Source organism: Pseudorca crassidens, chromosome 19 (assembly GCF_039906515.1).
Source record: "Pseudorca crassidens isolate mPseCra1 chromosome 19, mPseCra1.hap1, whole genome shotgun sequence".
In the NCBI taxonomy this organism is placed as follows: domain Eukaryota; kingdom Metazoa; phylum Chordata; class Mammalia; order Artiodactyla; family Delphinidae; genus Pseudorca; species Pseudorca crassidens.
The window spans coordinates 19,949,090-19,970,960 of NC_090314.1; the positions used below are offsets into that span (position 1 = coordinate 19,949,090).

The 21,871-nt window shown below is 54.2% G+C and overlaps 1 protein-coding gene across 3 annotated transcripts in view; it reads left to right on the forward strand.

Annotated features, from left to right (window-relative positions):
- RAB11FIP4 (RAB11 family interacting protein 4) overlaps positions 1-21,871 on the forward strand; it is a 115,340-nt gene that overhangs the window by 68,087 nt on the left and 25,382 nt on the right. Inside the window, exon 1 of one of the 3 annotated variants that reach the window (XM_067715474.1) lies at positions 7,427-7,581. The exons of the other annotated variants lie outside the window; for them this stretch is intronic. Coding sequence (XP_067571575.1) covers positions 7,552-7,581 — 30 coding nt within the window. The 5' untranslated portion in view covers positions 7,427-7,551. Of the gene's footprint in view, positions 1-7,426; positions 7,582-21,871 lie in introns of those variants that run through there. 3 annotated transcript variants of the gene reach the window in all.

Sequence of the window (21,871 nt, forward strand, 5' to 3'; positions counted from 1 at the left end):
CTCATGCACAGTAAGCGTCCTGTAGGTGTTTGCTATTCATATCTTTAAAATGAAGGTAATAACATCATGTTGTTGTTGTGTGTGTGTGAGTGTGAGTGTATGTTGGGAGCCTGGTGCATTGTTTTCCCAAGTGTGTTCCTTACAACACCGAGTCCTCTTGTTGTTAGAAGTTAAATGAGAAGAAGAGATCCTGTCCAAAGCTGGACAGCCTTGAGAAAACCCCAGGTTCAAACAAAGCGAGGAAGGTCTCTCTCCTGCTCAAGTGCTCTGTGACGTCTCCAAGGGGGAACCAAGAGTTCCGCCTGCGGATTCGACCACAGAGCCCATTTTTGCTTTCACAGTAGGATGGGGGCTCCACAAAATACATTTTTGGAAGCAATAAATATTTCTTTGTGTGTGTGTGTGTGTGGTACGCGGGCCTCTCACTGCTGTGGCCTCTCCCGTTGCGGAGCACAGGCTCCGGACACGCAGGCTCAGCGGCCATGGCTCACGGGTCCAGCCGCTCCGCGGCACGTGGGATCTTCCCAGACCGGGGCACGAACCCATGTCCCCTGCATCGGCAGGCGGACTCTCAACCACTGCGCCACCAGGGAAGCCCAATATTTCTTTTCTTTTAAATTTTCTTTTATTATTTTTTTTATACAGCAGATTCTTATTAGTTATCCATTTTGTACATATTAGTGTATACATGTCAACCCCACTCTCCCAATTCATCCCACTACCACCACCACCCCCGCCCCGCTTTCCCCCCTTGGTGTCCATACGTTTGTCCTCTACATCTGTGTCTCTATTTCTGCCTTGCAAACCGGTTCATCTGTACCATTTTTCTAGATTCCACATATATGAGTTAATATACAATATTTGTTTTTCTCTTTCTGACTTACTTCACTCTGTATGAGACAGTCTCTAGGTCCAACCACGTCTCTACAAGTGACCCAATTTTGTTCCTTTTTATGGCTGAGTAATATTCCATTGTATACGTGGAATTGCATACAGTACAGTAGGGAGCCTGACAGGAGGCCAATCCCGACATACATTGTGTTCCTCACAGCAGCATAATTTATGTTTGAGGCATGGAAATCATGAAGCCAAGGAGTCATTTACTCTCAATGAAGGAGAGGGGAAGACTTCACATGGCAGTTCACACCTGAGTGGGGTTTTGAAGGATGAATAGGAGTTTGCCTAATGGACAGAGGAGGCAAAATGTTTGATACTCAAACAGCATCCCCAGTCTACTCTCAACCACCACCCCTTTCTGGGGTCAGTGTGGACCCTTCTGCCATTAGTAAGCTTTGTGACTGTAAGTCATTTCTTCTCTCCAGGCGTCAGTTTTCCATTTGTAAAATGGGATCCCTTCCAGCTTTAATGTGCTGTGATTTCATGTCTATATCGGCCTAGATGATATTAATTTCTAAAGAGTTCCCTTATTTGCAAAACACTTTCCAAAAGTTTTTGACCTTCTTTTAATGCACAGCCCAGCCTTACAAAGTTGTACTCTCTCCATTTGACTGAAGAGGAAAGCGAGGCTTGGTGAGCTAAAGTGACTTGCCCTTTGCCTATAAGTGGCAGAGCCAAGCCTCAAATCCAGGGCCTCGGACTCTGAGTTTGGGGTTCCACACGACCTCTAACTCAACTCATAAGCCTAAAATCCATCTGTGGGTTGCACATAAATGATCCTTAGTGGATCACTGCCCTCGCACAGGCCCTGTGTCTGATATTACTGCTGACAAAGGGGGAGAAGGAGTGGAGACCATTGTGCGCCGAGGATGCCAGGCTCCACCTAAAGAAATAGCTTAAGGGAAAGAGGTAAGCAGGGTGCCCTGTGAGGGGTGGAAGGCAGGACCTTGAGGACTGATTGTCAAGGGAAAGCTGTTTTAGCCAGACAGCAGGGTAAAGTCCAGGACAGCAGGCAAGGGCTCAGCTGCTCTTTCCAAAGCAAAAATTGGTGCCTAAATCCAGGGTGAAAATAATCCCCTGCCCCCAAAGTCTTTCTGTCCTGCTTCGTTTTCCTTCATAGCACGTGTCATGGACATCATCCATTCATTTATTTGTTCATTGTCTGACTTCCCCCACTAGAAAGCAAGGGCCACAAGAACTGACTATTGATTACAGCTATATCTCCAGCTGGGTCTGACCCATAGAAGATCGTGATTAAATATGTGTGAATGAATGACGGAATGAATGAATTAATGAGCGATGCCTTGCCCTGCGATCGCTCCAACTCCTGATGTAGTCAGCAAGCCTTTGGCAAAGTATTCAATTGTTCCCAAACTTTGCGGCATTGCAGTCACCTGGGAATCTTTAAAAACGGCTGGTGGCGGGTGGGGGGCTGGGGGGGTGGGGTGGGGGGGAACTTCCCTGGCAGTCCAGTGGTTAAGACTCCACGCTTCCACTGCAGGGGGTGCACGTTCGATCCCTGGTCGGGGAACCAAGATCCCACATGCCACGTGGCACGGCCAAAAAAACAACAACAAAAACCAAAAACGGCTAACGCCTGGCTTCCACCCCAGCCACTTGGATTCATTTGCTCTTGGTGTGACCTGGGCGTTGACTTTTTTACGCTCCCCAAGTGAGGCTAGTGTGCAGTGCAGTTTTGGAACTGTGGCTTCACTGTTCACTCCTAAAATCAGCGATGTGGGCTGCCAGGTCTGGGAGGTGGTAGGGAGGGTGGGGGGAGGCATTTGAAACAGAGGAGACTTGTTTATGCTCTCAAGGGTCTGCAGTCACCTGATGTTACCGAGAGTACAGGAAAGGGAAGTTTTCCCTCCTTGTCCTCTCCTGATGCAAGTCAAAGAAGACCTTGTTCCATTTCCTCCTCACCTGCCACCATCTCCTCTTAGATGATTGGATGAGTCAGAGGAAACGAGGTTCTCTCACCATTTTCCCCTCTTATTGGGTTTGTGTGAGTAAGAAAACCCATTGTTTACGTCTGCACAGGTTGACAAAAATAGAGCTCAGCCTTTCTGAACACTCAGCCCAGTTCTAGAGTCAGTAAGACCTGGTCCTGCCCCGTCTGCTCCATGTCCAGCCAGACATCACGCAGGACCCCAGTCCCCAGGGCAGACTGCTGAAGGCATCCTGGCCGAAGGACAGCCACCAGCCCCGAGGTGTTTGCCAGTGGAAGGGGGCTCATGTTTCTGGGGCTCACACCTGGTCCAATATCTGCTCCTGGGAGAGCGTGTGCTGTAGGATGGGAAGTAATGTGCTGTCCAAACCGCAGCTTTCCAGAGGAAGGAATGGTCCCAGATGCCTCCTCTTCCCTACACAGTGCAGACCCCCTGGACAGGCCCCTGCTGGAGTGGAAGGGCTCTGTTTGTTGCAAGCGGCAGATTGGGAACGACTGGGAGTCGTTGTTTGGCTAATGTCAACACTGGGTAAAGCTCAGAGAGCTCTTTCCTGTTACAGTGATGCCCTTTATGCTTAGCCTGGCCTTCCATATGGCCCCAAACATGTGCAAAACGTTGCCTCTTTACACCCTCTGATGTTGAGCTAACTCCTGCGTGGTGACAGCAGAAGGAAAGTAGACATAGGTAGATAGCCGGGGTACAGAGAGAATTTACTGATCTCTTCCCTCACCTGGATCACCCAGATGACCATGTGTTTTCCGCCCCCGTAAGTTTCTGGAGGATCGTTAACGCCTGCTTGTCAGTGTTCTGTTGGCTTTTCTCTGGCTTTGGCATTCAGCGTCATGGGAGTATTCTGGTATCAACAATGGCAGAATCAGTTTCCTGACATAAAAAGAATTAATCAGAGGGACTTGCAGTCTAAAAATTACTCTTGGATACATTCTCTGGGAGAGGGTTTCTGATTTTTTTTTTAAAGCCTTTATTTATTTTTAAAATATTCCTTTATTTTGGCTGTGCCAGGTCTTAGTTGCGGCATGCGGGATCTAGTTCCCCGACCAGGGCTCGAACCCAGGCCCCCTGCATTGGGAGAGCGCAGTCCTACCCACTGGACCACCAGGGAAGTCCTGGGTTTCTGATTTTAATGAGATTGTTCTTTCTCTTGATAAGACAAGTCAGACCCCTTAGGAGACTCACAGCACCGGGCAAGCACTGTGAGGGAGTAACCTCCCTGCCCCTCCCCACCCCCAGCCTGTCTGACCCCATCAGTAGGAAGGAGAGGGTCCGGCACTGGCAGTCAGGAGCCTGAGTTTCAGTCCTTGCTTATCTGGTATCTCACTGTGTGGCATTGGACAAATTCCCAGCCTTCTCCGAGCCACTGTCTTACCATTCATAGAATGGGGGACAAGTACTTTTGATACTTACCCAGAGAGTCTTCCTAGCTTAACATGGTTAGAGTCTATGACATCTAAAACACAGCTATGCTAAGGGACCAGAGTAGCTACCTCAAGACCCTCCTTGTCCCAGCCTCGTAGGTGGGACTGTCTCAGAGACAGAACTATATTGCTTAATAACTGTGTCTCAGGCCCCTCTTGATCAGATGACACTGAGTTCTCCATGTGCCCTAGTCTGGGCTGGAGCCCTTAGTTCCCACATTCCATTTCAGAAACAGTAGTTCCCCACACCCCCTCCCGCCCGCCCCAAAACTATCACTGCTTCCCTGAATACTATGGAAGATGACAGGGCCTCTCCAGAAAGTCAATGGCCTCAGTTCTCCTGAGAATTCTAATCCTCCTGAGGTTCTAATCCTCCCCCTAGTTCCTCGCCAGCTTCTTGCCATATGGTAATTGATAATGGCTACTGTTTATTGAGCACCTGCTATGAGCCAGGCCCTGTTCTAAGTATTTTATGGGTCCTGATTATCTTCATCTTCACACCAATCCTAAAATATGTACCACTATTATCTCCCAGATAGATGAGGAAACTGAGACACTGGGAATTAAACCTGTCTGGAGTCATCCGGCTACAATGTGGTAAAGCCAAGAAATGACCCTCAGTTCTGGCTCCAGAGCTCTTGCACCTAATCACTGGGTCAGACTGGGGCTCATTCATGCCACTGGGAGTAACTAGCGGCTGGTATTTATTGAGTGCTTGCAGCTCAGGAGGCATTATAATAACTACTTTTGTTTTTGTTTTGTTTTTTGTTTTGTTTTTGGCTGCGCGGTATGTGGATCTTAGTTCCCTGACCAGGGATCGAACCCACGCCGGCTACACTGGCAGCGCGGAGTCTTAACCACTGGACCACCAGGGAAGTCCCCTAGGCACTTCTTTTATCATTCCATTTACACCTCACAACTGGAAGAGGAAAGGTCTTGTTTCCATTTTATAAAGTTGGAAAACTGAGGCTCTGAAACATTACATGACTTCCCCACGGCAAATTGTAGAACTGGCAGGCTTCAACTCAGTGTGTCCGATGCTAATGTCTTGTGACACTCCTCTCTGTCATGCTACTTTTCAGGACAAATACCTGGAGATGCTCCCCACCCCACCAGTTTGGGGAAAAATAAAGAGGGACCACTAGCAGCCCCCATCCATGGAGCTCTGGACCGTGTCCATCACGCTCCCCCCTGGTGGGGGTAGGGAAGCCAGGTCTGACTCTCCACTGACCTTCTCTGGGAGAAAGCCAATGATCACCTTAAGTTTCTGCTTCTCTTCCCCAGTTCTGCGTGACCCTGTCAAGTGACCTGCTTTCTGGAGCCCCACACTGCTTAGGGGCAACATGAGACGCGGAAGGGTAAAGGGGAAGCCGAGATAGAAACCCTGAATTCAGCCCCACCCTAAAACCTCACCTAAGGCAGCTGAGCTAAGGCCTCAGGTTGGAGCTGGGAAGGCAGAAAGAGCAGGCCCAGGGTGCATGGGCTCATTCACATACCACACCTTTGATGAATGCCTAAGATCAAGTGTACCCACCGGGCCAGGGTGCAAAACAACCCATGAGGTGGACTGTGCCATTCCCATTTTACAGATGAAGACACTGAGTCTGAGATGTTATATGACTTGTCCTAAGACTGACAGCTGGCAAATAGGATTCAAACCCAGGTCTGTCCGATTCCAAAGCCAGTGCTCTTTCTGGTACACCACAGTGCTCCTGCGTGTTTAGGGACTGTGGGGGTGGACACAAACTAGGGTGAGAAACAGCCTGTGGCCTCCGCACATAGATCTCTGAACTGCAGGGCATAAGCAGGGAGGAGAGGGCCAGCTGTGATGGCGTTTCCACCTCACCCACACTACCCCAGCCTCGCCCCCACATGTAGCCCTTGCCAGGAGGCCCCCCTCTGACTAATACTGTCCTTTTTGGAGAGTCCCCAGCAGGTCTGGGAACCCCAGTGGGATGCTTTGCCTCAGAGACAGGCCCTGGTAAACAGAAAGGTAGCTGGGAATTTATTTGCAAGGGAGATACTGGGGAGAAGGAAGTTGAGAGCAGAGAGCCAGACAAGGGGGCTGAAAAGCTGTGTGTGTGTGTGTGTGTGTGTGAGAGAGAGAGAGAGAGAGAGAGAATTGGAGTTGTACGAAAGGGTCCTGCCCATACCAAAATGCCACCTTGTTGGTCAGTGAGGACTCAAGGACAGCAAAGGTGGCTTCATACGGGCCTGAACCAGACAATTAGGAAGATAAATCCGCTCCCCACCCTCCCCCAGCTACACAATACAACGTCAAGTCAAAGGGAAACCACACTTGCAAAATTTGCCGGTTTACAGTTTTCCTTCTTTTAATCCGGAGCATAATGAAGAGTTATGAGGGGGCACATTTTGGACTTAAATTATATGTACTTGGATCCAACAGAAGGAGTCCGTTCCTTCTTTTGTTTTTTAGTTCTTGTTGCCGCTTGGTTCTTTGTATTCCCGTACTGGTTATAAAGACAGTTTTGACTTTACACGAAAAGATTGGGAAAGTTGTAGGTGGGATTCAGGATGAGAATCAATTTAGGAGTCACCAGACTCAGGCTGCTGGTGGTGGCGGGCTGTTGGCAGGTCTTCGTTCGCGTCCGCAGATGTGAACCAGGAAGCGCGGACAGCAAACAGAGTAGCCTGGAACAGGCAGCGGCGGCCACAGCGCCCGCCCGAGAGGCGCTTGAATTTACAAACTTCGTCTCCCGTAATCCCAAGGTCCCGGCCGCCCAAATCCCTGCAGCAGTAACCTTGCTGCGCGGGCTCGACAGGGACCCTCGCGAGCTCCACCTCCGGAGCGTCCCCTGGGGCCCGGTGAGGAGTGCAGTGGCCTGGGCCCGCCCCGCGGCCACGCGGCCAATGGTCGGCGCCGCCCCAGCCACCTGCCCCTACCTTAGGGGGCGGGGTTACCTGGGCCCCGCCCCCCGCGGCTCGGATTCCCTGGCCGCATTTCCTCCTCCTCTAGCCCCGCCCCCAGCGCGAGGCCCCGCCCCTTCGAACCCTGAGCCCGGGCGCCTTGTGATGTCACGGCAGCTTTGATACAAAGAGCCCTTCGGCCCACGCGGGTCTCCCGGCAACGAGCGCGGGTGGGGGCGGGGCCGGCGCCTTCAACTGGTGCCGAACCCGGCAAGCAGCCGCGGCTCGGACCGGACTGTTTCTGCGCCCTCCGCTCGGCCGGCCGCATCCCCGTCGGCCCCGCCGACCCGCGCCCGCCCACTTCTCGCCCTTCGGCAGCACACCGACCCGCGGCCGGACTGGGGATGCGCACCCCGCCGGTCCCCGGGGGCCAGGTAAGCGGCGGCCGGGAGGCTCGGGGTCGCGGGGCTCCGGCGACACGCACCTGGCCCGGCCCGCGGCCCCGCCACCGGGGAAGTTGCCGGAGCGCGGAACTTCGCCCGCCCCGGCAGGGTCCGCCCTGTCGGCCCTGGCCGGGGAGGTCGGGTTACCTGCCCCCGGCTTGCTGGGCCAGAGCGGGGAAGTCGCCCCCCCGCCTCCCCCTCCGACCCTCTGCCGGCGCCCAGGTGCGAGGTTGGGCAGCACTAGCCCTGGGGCGCGGGGAGACGAGGCCAATTCTCTCCTCGGCGCCGTTTCAGAAAGTGTTTTTAGGGGGACCCAGTTGGCCGGGAAAGAGGCTCGTTTGCCCGGACGCTTCCCTTGGGACATCCCGCGTCCTCGTGTCCCACCTCGGCTCCCAGCGTGCCTGCCCCTCCGGGACCAGTGTTGCCCCAGCTCCCTTCCCTTGGTCCCGCCGAGTCCCGAAGCGGGCTCTGCACGGCCGAAGATTTCCCGTAGCTTTTGGAGGCAACACCGTTCCCGGGCTTCCCTCGTTTCCGAGGGTCCCTGCCAGGCAAGAGGGAGGACCAGCCTAGTTCGGTGTTTGGGGACAGGGCCCTGCTCCTTCCCAGCCGAGAGGCTGCGGAGGCCGGAGGTGCGCGCGGGCTCCCAGCTCGTAGCTCTCTGGGCCGCAAGAGCCGGCAAGTCCGCCCCGGTAGTAGTTGCTGTTGTCACAGACGCTTCTCTGCGGGCGACAAGCGTCTCTGAGGTCTTGGGGGAGCAGCCTCTGGAGAACAGTGTGTGTGCTGCAGGAACCCTCCCCAGCCCCAGACTTGATTTCTTCTCAGCCGTGCACGCTCCAGTGTTCGTCTTTCCACATTTCCCCTTCTTGCTAGCCCTGCTCTCCCACAGATGGCTGGAGGTGACACATCTTTCAGCCCCGAGGGACATGCCAGTATCCCTTGACTGATGGATAGGCCGCCTCCTCAGAAGAGTGTGAGGGGGCCGAGTTCCTGCACTCAGCCTATAGGACTTGGGTGGGAGCTCTCTGGTCTGGTTTCTGCGGATCCACCAAACCTCTGGCTTCCCTGCCTGGAGGCGGGTGCTAATCGCAGGGTCTCCTGGGAGGGGGCACCCCCAGGTCCTTTCCCTGGTGCAGTGTGGTTACAGTGATTGCCAGGGGGCCGGGGGGGGGGAGGGTACCAGCTGTGTGTGTCTCAGACCTCTGCAGTAGAGTTCTCTGTCTCTCTCTCTCTCTCTCCCTCCCTCCCTTCCCTCCCTGTAACCGTGTAACCCAGCCTTTGTGGAGTCCTTGAGTCACTGCCATTGACTGGGGTCTTGCCACCCACCTGGCACCAGCTTACTCAGATAGACTGGCCCAAACCTTACCCTGCTTGCCTGGCATTCGTGAAATGCCGATTACGTGCCCAAGGGCTACGACATGCAGATACTTCCCTCCCCTCAAGGTGTTTGAAGGCTGGTGGGAGACTGATAAACTGGGTCTGATCGCTCCCTGCCCAACACTGTGTCCCCAGCCCTCAGGCAGAGTTGATCTGGGTTGTCTCTGAGGCCCCCATGACTAGGCGTGTGCGTCCCCTGTGGGATTCTTGGGTAGCAGGCCGTTGCTTGGGCACATGCTTGCTGGGGAACAGCTTTGTAATTTGGTGACTCCGGCTTTGCTGGAGGGGTGGGGTGGATGACTAAGGCGGGCGGGAGATAAGACAGTGCTCAGGGGAGGGGCCGGACTAAGCAGGCCAGGTGAGCAGGCAAGAAGCGAGACCTTTGCCCCAAGCAAGACCAGTAAGAGAGACTATCCGGAGCCTGTGCATAGAAAGGACTTTCAGTCTAGCAAGGGCAGGAAGGAGGAGAAATTAGGGTGCCTGGAGCAGCCTGCACTGGGGAGGCACTGGGCTGCAGCTTGAGAGCTTGCTGGTGGGTGTTCTCCTGGCCCCCACTCTCCTTCCCTGCTGGCCTCTCTTCAGAGCATTTGGACCCTTCCCAAAGCACACTGGCCCCTTCATGGCCTCTCCTAGCCTCCTCCCCTCCTGGTGGGTCCGGCTACCCTCACATCCAGGGCTGTCTCTTCAGCTGCTTACGGGGGCCTTCACGGCTCTCACCTTCCAGCACCCTCCCCACCCCACATCAGAGTGGCTGGAAACTTCCTTTCCTAGGGCTGCGTTCTCTCCTCTGAGGTGGCCTGTTACGCCAAGGGATGTTTTCACAGCTGATTCTGCTCTAAGGGGGCTTCACAGTTTCACTTCACTTCTTATACTTTAGGTGTGGATAGGGAGGAGGCGCAGGGGAGCAGGGGGGAGGCTCCTAATAGCAGGTGAGCAAGTCCTGGAAGTAGGCACCTCAGGGACTCAGGACCTTAGGCGGGGGAGGGACAGCCTGGGCAGATGGAGCCCACCGTCTGGCCCTGTGCCCTGGCCCTGTGCCCTGGCCCTGTGCCCTGGCCCTGCCCCCCGGCACAAGGCTTATTGCCTTTGGAAGAGGAAGCATCTGTCTGATCTGCCTGCTGTCCGGTGTTGGCAGTGGGCACAGTGCCCTGGTCTTGCTGGGCGTGCAGGATTCCTGGGGTTGGGCTGGGGTCCTCTGTGTCTTGACTCAGCACCTGAGCGTTGACGGCATCAAGTCATCGGCCCCTCGAATGAGGAGGACTGCTCAGGTCTTCCTACTGCCCAGTCCTGCAGCTGGATAACGTGCCCACGGCCAGCCGGGCATGGGACAGGCGTGTGGACTGGGCACATCCACCTGGCATCCTTCTGGACGTTGTGTGAACGTGTCTCCTGGCTGTGGTACACAGTCCCCTCCATCAGGTGGCTTCCAGGGCACAGATCCTTCCCCATGTCTGTTCACCCAGCCCCCACCAGGCACATTGCCCACTACAGGCAATTCATTCATTCAGCAATATTTGAGCGTCTAATTCATGTTGGATTCTGTGCTGGGCACTGGAGACACAGCAGTGAACCCAACCGGCAGCAGTCCCTGCCTTCACGGAGCTCACATGGCAGCACAGGGCAGGCAAGCAGGTAAAACCTGCAGCGTGCGAGGCGGCAGGAGCGAACGCGGGGTCCTGGGGAGTGCTGGGCAAGGAGCTGTGCTTTTAAACGGAGTTGGCAGGGCAGTCCTCGCTGAGACGGTGGCCTCTGACCAAAGAGGCCCAGGCAGGGGAAGCAGCAACCGCAAAGGCCCTGAGGTGGGACCGCGGCCGGCGAGGTGCATCCGCGGACCTGCAGGGAGGCCGCTGTGACTGGAGAGTGAGCCAGGGGACGGGACAGAGAGGCCAGGGGTGCCTGACGCTGCCAGGCAACAGCCGGAATCCCAGGAGGAGAAGGTAGCACAGCTGAGGTTAGAAACTCCTGGGCACAGAATGCATTTCAGTGCTCTGTCCTCTTTAGACCCTTGCTGTTGAGGGGTTTGGGCCTGAAGGTGTTCCTTGGGGAGAGGTGCCTGCATGCGGCCATCGCTGCATGGACTTCCTGCCCTTAGCGCGGGTCGGGTCAGATGAGCCTGTCTGAGTGGATATGGAAACCGTCCTTGCCAGACTGTTGATACGAGCCAAAACCACCGGGGTGCTGTCCGTACAGCTGTCTAAGCAGGCGGATCACGGTCGGGGCTGTCCCCGTCCCCACGGGCCAGCGCAGCGGGGGTGCAGCAGGTGCAGCGCTCAAGACTCACGAGGTAGCGGGCAGCCGCCCCTGGTCCGCGCTCTGGCCAGCCGCTCCCGGGCTCTGCTTCCTCGTCTCCTCCTTGGGCGCCCTCTTCACTCCCGCTGCTCATGGCCAGGTGGCAGCTCAATTCTGTGCCCCGGTCTCCTTAGGGGCCCAGCCGAGGTGCTCACGCACCTGATCTCTGTATAGCTGGGGGCCCCAAGCGCGCGCGCGCGCGTGTGTGTGTGTGTGTGTGTGTGTGTAGTGGAAGGAGAAAATAGGCATCCAGAAATCAGTGCATCCTCTGAGGGGCGCGTGGAGGTCTGAGGAGGTAGCTCGGTGGTCCAGAGCCGGGGGCTCCGGGTGACCTCAGCCCAGCTTCGTCTGGCAGGCGGTGCGAGTAATACCGACTTTTCTACCCCCCCTTCTTGACTTCCTTCAGGAAAGGGGAAGTTGCCCGACTCTTGGGCATTGTTTTCATTGATTCAACCTGCTTCATCTTCCCAGGCAAGTGGGTTCTTTCCCAGCAATGTAAACACGACTCAAACGAAAGCAAAGCTCCGTAGCAGTTATTCTTAATATCTGAGGCTCTGCTCGTGGGCGCTTTTCTCTTGTAAGGGATCCAGAAGAGGAAGGCCTGAGCGGAGCTGGAGTGGGAGAGCGGGTGGGAACCCTCTCGCTCTTGAGTCATCTTTTGTCACCCCGACCCTCCTGCGCTCTGCAGGCCTAATTACCATAAAAAGGGGTCTCACGTGTGTCACGTGGCCAGTGCTGTCTGCAGTGGACCCGGGGTAAGAGAGCTGAGAGGGCTCTGCTCTCAGCACCAGACTGCAGTCTCCCTCTTAGGATAGGAGAGACACAGGAGCAAGTTTCTCCTTCCTGCACACCGGTTTTCCTGGGAGAAACACCTGCCTCAAAACACAGGTGCTGGGCTTCCCTCGTGACGCAGTGGTTGAGAGTCCGCCTGCCAACGCAGGGGACACCGGTTCATGCCCCGGACCGGGAAGATCCCACATGCCGCGGAGCGGCTGGGCCCGTGAGCCATGGCCGCTGAGCCTGCGCGTCCGGGGCTTGTGCTCCGCAACGGGAGAGGCCACAACAGTGAGGGGCCCGCGTACGGCTAAAAGAAAAAAAAAAACAAAAAGCACAGGTGCCTTCATCTCATGCTCGGTAACCCAATGCCTGTTTTCTTAAAATAGAGAAAAAGTGTCAGAGCCAGGAAGCACCTGGGTCTAGGTCCTGGCCCTGCCGCTTGCTAGCTATGGGACTTCGGGCAAGCTACCTCGCCTTGCTGAGCCTCAGTTTCCCCACTCCCAGAATGAGAGTGATAATAGTATCCACCTCACAGGGTGATGATGCAGGTATAATGAGCTGCTGTGACCTAGAATACCCGGAGCGGGTTCTGACACACGCTTGGCTGGGGCCTGGTGGACGGTTAGGCAGCTAGAAGCAGGATGGTGTGGTCCCTGAGAGCCTGGGCTCCGGAGTTGGGCTGTCTGGGTTCAGGTCCTGGTTCTGCCAGTGCTGTGTGTGCGGAATCTTAGGCAAATCATTTAACCTCTCTCTGCCTCCGTTTCCTTGTCTGTGAAAAGAGAATGATGCTATTACCTCTCTCATAAGGTTGTTACGTGGATCAAATATGTAAAGGTATGAAAAGCACTTAAGAATGCTTGGCTTACAAGCGAGCTGTTATTTTTAGTTCCTTCAGGCTTCTGCTGGTTTGATTCTTGTGACTGATAACCTTAGCTCCTAACAGAAGTTCTTGCAGAGGAGATGTCAGCCCCAAAACAGGAAGGTGGCAGGGGAAAAACTCGGCTACCCGAGGACAGGAGGAGCAAGATTCCACTTCCTCAGCTTCTGTGCTTTTAAAGAAACCAACTTGGCCTTTGCAGATGCAGACTCTGGGGCTGGGTGAAGTGACTGGCGCCTGCCCGAGAGGCAGTCTGTGAATGAGATGCAAAGCACGTTCCCAGCTGACGGCCGTCTCCCCGGGGCTTGGTGGGGAACTGTGCCGGTTCCTTCCTCCCAGAGGCCGCCTGCTCTGCCGGCCGTGGCCCCTCTACCCAGGAGAGTGGGTCCGCACCTCTGCGCACTGCCCTTTGCCTCCAGCCGGGACCTGCCTCTCTGTCCACCTGTGCTCAGCTGGAAAAGCCAGCTTGGAGCAGGGCTGCCAGCACAGTCCCTGCCTTATTGAAGCACTGTGGGTCTGGCTGGCTGCAGGCCCCAGGAGATCTGGAGAGGGGCCAGGTAGGAAGGTGTGGGCTCTGCAGCCACCCGGCCACGTCGAGTGGCTGCCCTTGGTAGTTTTCCAAGGAGCAGACCTGCCTGTCTGTCTCGCTTGGCTGCTCAGAGGTCTGCAGCTCCACTGAGGCGAGGCTGGCCGGGCTGACTGGTCAGGTGGGTGGTGGTGAGGACAGCCTCTGGCTGACAGTGTTGAGTAACCTTGAATGGATGGCCTCCTGGCGAAATGAGCGTTCTTGTTGACAAGGCAGGTCTGGCCAGCACACTGTTGTGTGATTATCTGCAAGAGTTATTAGCAAAGAAGGAGCCCACAGCAGCAGGTGTGTGCGTGTGCGCGCGCGTGCGCGGACGTGCATGCGCGGAGTTGTCATTACCCTTCGGCGTACGCACGCGCACACACACAAAGGAACTGGCTGAATCCCCGTTCCCCACCAATAGTCACACTGTATTTTATAGATTCTAAGACATAAGTTTTTCCTCACGTTTTAACATCTCAAGTTGCTATGTGTCATACATTTGCTGGTATGTTATACTTTAATTGACAGTGCCATTTCTTGGTACACTCGAGATAACAGTGCATCTTAAAATCAAAGACATCTTGGATTTGATGAAACACAGAAACTAGGTAACCACTAGAGAATTTACATAATTTGCCCAGTTTCTTTGAGGAAGGAAGTAGAGCCACCTTGTAGTGGTGGGAGGATTCATAAAGCAACTCTCTGATGTGGTTCAAGGGAATGAGCTTGGATACTGGGCAGACCTGGGCTCAGTTTCCAGCTTTACAGCTCAGAAGCTGTGTCACCTTGGGAAAGTAGAGCAACCTCTCTGAGCCTTGGGTTGTTCCTCTACCAGATGCGGGTCATGGCTCCACAGTCATCAGGATTGTGTGCGAGGCACCTTTCCCTGTTTCTCTCTTGCTGGGTACTGTCTGAGGTCATACTGCTCCCTTCCACCTGGGTTGAAAGGGAAAATGAAGGCAGGGAGTGGGTCCTTGGCCTCCCCAAGGTAGCAGAGGGAAACTGGCCTTCATATCTTGGCTTCCTGACTCAGTTGACAATCCTTAAACATCATCTTTTCCTTCCTTCCCTCCTCCTCCCACTTTGTCTGAGTTTTCATTTTCACATGTTTCCCTTTAGCAATTTTCTTTCAAATCTCTCTCCTCTCCCTTTCTGTAAAATCTTCCCACATGTAGCCTCTTTGAAGCTCCCTGTGGTGGGAAGGGGAGGGGGCTATCCCCTGTGGCCAGGGTGGCACAAGCCCCAGGAGCCTCAGCTGACAGTAGTCAGTGGTCTAGTGGGCTGTGGTCCCTGCAACCTTCAGCTCAAGTCCAAGTTCTGGTGCCACCAGCCCAGCTAATTCCTGTGCCCATGGCCTGCAGGGCTCAGCCTGAGAGGCTGCTCCAATGCTGAGTGTTGGACCCTGCCATCTCCAAGTGTGTTTAGCATTCCTGCACCTTCCTTGCTGTGTTGAAATCAGACCTTGTTCAAACCCTAGTCCAGCTAGCTCTGTGACCTTTTCCAATTGGTTAACCTCTCTGAGCCCCAGTTTTCGCATCTGAACGATGGCTGACGCACAGGAACACCCAGCACGTGCTAGGTGCCTAATAGATGCATTCTCTCCTGGTCTTCCTCAAATGTTTAAGACCACCCTGTGTTTCTTTAGCTGGGTGCCAAGGGCTCAGGGAGTGCCAGCTGACAGTGTCGCTCCAAGCAAATGCCCTGAGACAGATGGAGGAGTTCAGGGCAGGGAATAGCACGGGTGAAGGCATGGGGACCTCCCTGTATAAGCGGGATGTGGTGGGTGGCCTGGCTGGGCTGCAGGGGGAGGGAATGGGGTGAGCAGTCAGTGCCTTGGCACCTGTGGGGGGTGAGATTGACAAGGGGTGCTGCTCCCTAAGGGAGGAGCAGGGCTGGGGGAGCCGCGGGCTGAGGGCTCAGTGAGAGATGGTGGCTGGAGGGAGACCCTTCAGAGTGGGCAGTGGTCTTAAAGCTTATTTGTGTCAGAGGTCTCCTCTCTGCCTCTCAAGATGCTGATGAAAGCCAGTAGCCCCACTTCCTTAGTTTTGTATATAGTGTCAGGGGTTGGCAGCCCAATTTTTTTTTTTTTTAATAAATTTATTTTATTTATTTATTTATTTTTGGCTCCGTTGGGGCTTTGTTGCTGCGCGTGGGCTTTCTCTAGTTGTGTTGAGCAGGGGTTGCTCTTTGTTCTGGTGCGTGGGCTTCTCATTGCGGTGGCTTCTCTTGTTGCGGAGCGCGGGCTCTAGGCGCGCAGGCTTCAGTAGTTGCGGCACGCGGGCTCAGTAGTTGTGGCTCGTGGGCTCTAGAGCACAGGCTCAGTAGTTGCGGCGCACGGGCTTAGTTGCTCCGCGGCATGTGGGATCTTCCTGGATCAGGGCTTGAACCTGTGTCCCCTGCATTGGCAGGCGGAGTCTTAACCACTGAGCCACCAGGGAAGCCCTCGCAGCCCCGCTTTGATGAGGTGGTGTTGGGTCTCTGGCATAAAGGTGGACCTCTGTCCTTTGGGTGTACCAAGGGGTGTAATGAATTAAACCAGCCCTAAGAGAAACAGAGCTGCAGGTGGCGCAGAACTTTGCTTTCAAAGAGCCTATAATACCTGGTGCGGTGGCCCCTGTGGGACCCCCAGGAGGCAAGGCTACCACACAGCTCCTGGCTGGGGACAGGGGGAGCCAGTGGGTTAGCTGTGCCAAGGCTGGGATGGAAAAGCTTCCCCCTTCTCTCCTTAAAATGGCACATGAGGGGCAGGAGAGGTGAGGATGAGGACCCAGCCTGGCGTGTGCCTCCTTACCCCGCGCCCCAGGGAGAGTCACGGGCAGAGACAGGGCTCACCGGAGGGGGGGGGCCCAGAGATGGCTGGAGGGCTCTAGAAGCTCAGTTCTGGGCCTGGGGGTGAGGGGCATAGGTGGAGGGTGGATGGAGGGCGTTGGCCTCCCAGATACAGTGACTTTCTAACTGGGGCTTGTTTAGGGACAGGCATGTGTGACTCAGGGTGGAATTGTGTTTCGCGCATAAGGGATATCACGTGCCAGGGCTTGGGGGCTGGGGGGAGAAGCCGGACAGGAGCTTGGGGTCATGTCCTGAGGCCGAGACTGCCGCGGGGCCTGTGTGTGCTGCCTGCGAGTCAGGACCTGGTTCCGTGGCCAGTGGGGGTCTTGAGGGACTTCAGTACTCTAGGACTCCCTGGGGGCCTCCCGCCTCTGAGCCCCAAGCTATGGCTGCTGGCGGGACCTAGTGCTCTCCCTGTCCCCACTGCGGGGGGCGCCTGGGAAGGCACCTGAGCCCTGGCCAGTTGTGCGCTGGTGGCCCCAGTGCAGGGCTGCACCCCTGGAACCGGCAGCTTGGATAGCTGGACCTGGCAAAGGCTGCAGGACAAAAAGGGACACCTCGACTGAGCCTGCCGGGAGCACTGCCGGGGACTCTGGGCTGATGGAAGGTGCCGGAAGGTTATAAAAGCAGAGAGCCTGGCAGGGGGGCTCTGTGGGGTGTGGAGGAGGAGAGTCGCCACCGTGTCATTGGCCTGCCTGATCCCACCCTGTCCACTCCAGGAGGACGGGTCAGAAGGAGCCTTGGCCGTCAGCTGTGGGTAAACCCTGGCACCTCTTGGCCTTTCAAGGCCCGAGGCTTCCTGTGGCAGAGGGGGGCTGGGGTGGGCACCCAGCCTAGCTCTGGACTGTCAGCTCGGCCCAGGTGTGCCCCCTGGGAGGTTATATCACATCGTTTGAGGGTGCCCTGCTGAAGGAGTGCGGCTGGGCCCACCTGTTGGGCTCTCGGGGGCAGAGGACTGGCCCCTGATATCCCTTCCCCAGCCTTCACTTTAAACTCCTCTTATCAGGATGGTAACACAGGGAGCCCCCAAGACAAGCCCCACAGACTCTTGGCTGTGTGAGTAATCAAGCCCTCACTTCAGACGGCCGCATCTTTCAAAGCTATAATTTGTAGCCCAAAATAGTTGCCTGTTCAGAGAGCCAGGAGAGCCCTTGATGGGCCCCCCTTTCAATGTGCGGCCTGTGGATTCGCTTTTGACGTTTGAGTTGCTCTCCACCTGGCCCGTGGTTTCCTCAGGAAGAGCCGTAGATATGATGGCTGGTGGGAACTGGGGCTTCCCGGAGGGTACTCGGGGAATCCTTTTTTGAGAATTTAGAGGCGGCAATGGAAGTTAAATCACAGGCAGCATCACTTCAGGGCAGAGTGGATTAAATTCTCTGGACACAGGGTCCTCATCTGTAGGGAGGAGACAGTATTTACTTGCAGGATTTTGGGGGGAGGAAAACGAGACCCTCCCCAGTGAAGCACGGAGCAGACGCTGGCCGCGTGGTCAGCGCTCCCGTGTGTTGCCTTCCTTTCCTGGCTTCCTCTCAGGTGCGGCTCCACCTGGCCTCTTGCAGACAGATCTTGCGTGTGGATTCGGGGAGGTGGCTGGGGGTACTCGGCCAACAGGAAACACCTCCCCTGACCTGCAGCCTCTCTGGGCTGACGTGCCTGGAATTCCTGGGGCTGGCCGCTGGGTTTGGTTTCCAGATGTGGAAGCAGTTGAAGTTCTGTTTTCATAATCCCCAACAGTTTGCCTCCATGTTCTCTTTTGAAAATCAAGACCTTTGGCTCTACTTCAGGGGCAGTGGGGGAGACTAGCTGGCCTGTTGGAATCCTTCGTGTTCAGGGGTAGCTTCACCAGGGCACTCAGATCTGGGGCCCTGGGCTTTGTGGGGACGGTTAGACCCCATCAAGGGCTTGATGCCCGTGGGAGCAAAAGTGGACCCTGGGACCACCTCCCCCGTGGCTTTTCCTTGGAGGTGGGTCACTTAGCCAAATTCAGCTGCAGTATGTGCCTGGCCTCTTGGTCACCATCACTGACCCTAGACAGCCAGCCTTGGGGCGGGGGAGGGGACTCTGGTTCTGGCTGGCATCACAGCCGAGGAGGGTGCCCACGTGTCCCAGGAGTGGTAGATCGCCCTCCTTCCTAAACTGACCACAACAGAGGGAAGAAGTCTGCCCTAGATTTCAAGTAGCCAGAAATACTGCCTGGCATGGAGAAACTGGTACTATCTTGCCAAATTACTAGGCACTGCTGGCCACAGAGGTGGCCTGGCCCAGGGTTAGAGGCTCTGTGGTTCCGGGGCTAACTGCTGATCTCTTGTCAACCAGCCACTATTTAGGCAAAATAACTTTTATATTTGTACTATGACTACACTGTGTACAGCTCTGGGCAAACAAAAATTGGCTTTGCAGTTTTAAGTGCCCGTGATTGAACTGCACACACGCATCTCTACAACGAAGCTATAATACCTATGCTATTGAGAGAACACAAGAAGTGGAAATAATTTACTTAGATCCGTGTATAAAGTGCTTATGAAACATTGTCCTGAAAATCGTAGATCCACCAGGCTTCAGTGTCAGCAGATACAGTCTCTCTAGAAGCAGCGGTATCTCAAAATGATCATGGAAGGGAAGCCAACAATTCCTTTGAACAACAACAAAAAAAAATCCCAAGTTTCTTGACAAGGTTCTGGAGATTCAATAGTTAGTTCTCTATGGAGGTTGAATTGAATTGACCTTGAAGGAATTTGCTCTTATTATCCGGGTGGGAAGGTGGGTGGAAAACACAGACCTAGCTGAGGGGTCTCCACACAGCCTTCCTAGAGAAGGAGGAAAGAGTATTAGTTTGCTAGGGCTACCCTAACAGTACTCCCTGGTCGTGTGTGTGTGTGTGTGTGTGTGTGTCTGTGTGTGCGTGCCTGTGTCTGTCCACGTCCTAATTTCCCAATAAGGACGCTGGTCACACTGGATTAGGGCCACCCTTATAACCTCATTTTAATTTAATTACCTCTTTGAAGACCCTGTCTCCAAACACAGTTACATTCTAAGAGACTGCTGGTTGGGGGGCGAGGGGGACACAATTCTGCCCATAACAGAAAGGTTCTCCGGAATCATCCTCTGAGGGGGGAGGGGGAGGGGGAGCGGAGCCTGGCACCCAGGGAGAGCCCAAGAGGGGAGGTAGCTCTGCCTTCAGGCAAAGGCCGGACACTGATGAGGGGCCCTTCACATTCTTACAGCTTGACCGCCCCTGCCTCTTGATCTAGTCCTTTGTAACCTAGACTGCTCACCCTTCAGCTCTTATCCTCAAGCGCTGGTTTTACCCAAGGATGTTGTGCTGGTCCTCTGAGCTCCCTCTTTCCGCTGACTCTACCTTTAGGATAGCATTTTTTATTTTATTTTATTTTTTTTGCGGTAAGCGGGCCTCTCACTGTTGTGGCCTCTCCCGTTGCGGAGCACAGGCTCCGGACGCGCAGGCTCAGCGGCCATGGCTCACGGGCCCAGCCGCTCCGCGGCACGTGGGATCCTCCCGGACCGGGGCACGAACCCGTGTCTCCTGCATCGGCAGGCGGACTCTCAGCCACTGCGCCACCAGGGAAGCCCTAGGATAGCATTTTTAAAGGGTGGCTGCCCCTTTTCATAGTTCTTTTATTTTTAAAACCTTTTTAAAAGTCTATTCAGATCCTTCATGCATTTTATTTATTTTATTTTATTAATTGATTAATTAATTTTGCTGCGCCACACAGCATGCAGGATCCTAGTTCCCTGACTAGGGATCGAACCCGCACCGCCCTCCCCACCCCCCACCCCCACCGCCAGTGGAAGCGCGGAGTCTTAACCACTGGACCACCAGGGATGTCCCGCCATATTCCTTTTAAATGGAGCTAAGTTTATGAGAGATTTTACACTTTTCCTTAACCAGTTCAGCAAATTTGGGGCAACTGTCTTTCACGCTCTATGTATGTAAGGTTTACTTCTGACGTGTTGAAAACAATGAGACCTGTAAGAACTGATTATGGGAGGCCACTGCGGGTGGGATTGGCCGCCATTCTCGGCCACCAACCTGCATGACTCCCATAGGTTTTGCGGTAAGCAGTGCCCTGCAGTGGCTCACAGCACCTGCTCCCCAGCCCTCGTGGCTCCAGAGCCCACCATACAGCGCCTGCAATAGCCATGCCTCCATCACCACACAAGGGAGCCCCACAGTGTTTCACGGGGAGCCCAGATCAGCCCCTGCAGCCAGGACAGACCATCAGGGAGCTGGTCGTGGAGGAAGACTGCACCGTTAAGGATTCTCATGCCCGGGTGCTCCCCGGTGCTGCTACCGTATTTGCTTTATGTCTGTGTGGGAGATTGTTTTCTGAGCCGTTTGAAATAAAATTCGGGAAGATGTTATTAAAACTAAGGGCATTTCTCCTTCATAACTAGATACGGTTAACACACCTAGCAAACTCGAGCATCATTCCCTGATATCACCCAGTATCTGCTCCATATTCCAGTTTCCCTGCTTGTCCCCAGAAGATCTTTCACAGCTGGGTGGTGGTTTGCTGGCTTGCCTGCTTGAACCAGGATCTAATCAAAGATAACGTTCGGTTTTTATATCTCTTGGGTAATTGAAAACAGCAGTTCTCCCAGTGTGGCCCTGGGACCAGTAGCATCAGCATAACCTGACAACTTGTTAGAAATGCACTTGAAAAAAAAAAAACCTATTTCAACCTATTGAAATGCACATTTTCAGACATCACCCCAAACCTACTAAATCAGTTTTAACAATCCACTGCACTCTCCAAATGACTCTAAAGTTTGAGAACCACTCGTCTAGAAGAATCCCCCTCCCTTTTCTTTTTTTTTAACATCTTTATTGAATGTTATTTATTTATTGCTTTATTGCTTTACAATGGTGTGTTAGTTTCTGCTTTATAACAAAGTGAATCAGTTATACATATACATATGTCCCCATATCTCTTGCGTCTCCCACCCTCCCTATCCCACCCCTCTAGGTGATCACAAAGCACCGAGCTGATCTCCCTGTGCTATGCGGCTGCTTCCCACTAGCTATCTGTTTTACGTTTGGTAGTGTATATATGTCCATGCCACTCTCTCACTTTGACCTAGCTTACCCTTCCCCGTCCCCATATCCTCAAGTCCATTCTCTAGTAGGTCTGTGTCTTTATTCCTGTCTTGCCCCTAGGTTCTTCATGACGTTTTTTTTTTTTTTTGGATTCCATATACATGTGTTAACATACGGTATTTGTTTTTCTCTTTCTGACTTACTTCACTCTGTACAACAAACTCTAGGTCCAGCCACCTCACTACAAATAACTCAATTTCGTTTCTTTTTATGGCTGAGTAATATTCCATTGTATATATGTGCCACATCTTTATCCATTCATCTGTTGATGGGCACTTAGGTTGCTTCCATGTCCTGGCTATTGTAAATAGAGCTGCAATGAACATTGTGGTACATGACTCTTTTTGAATTATGGTTTTCTCAGGTTATATGCCCAGTAGTGGGGATTGCTGGGTCGTATGGTAGTTCTATTTTTAGTTTTTTAAGGAACCTCCATACTGTTCTCCATAGT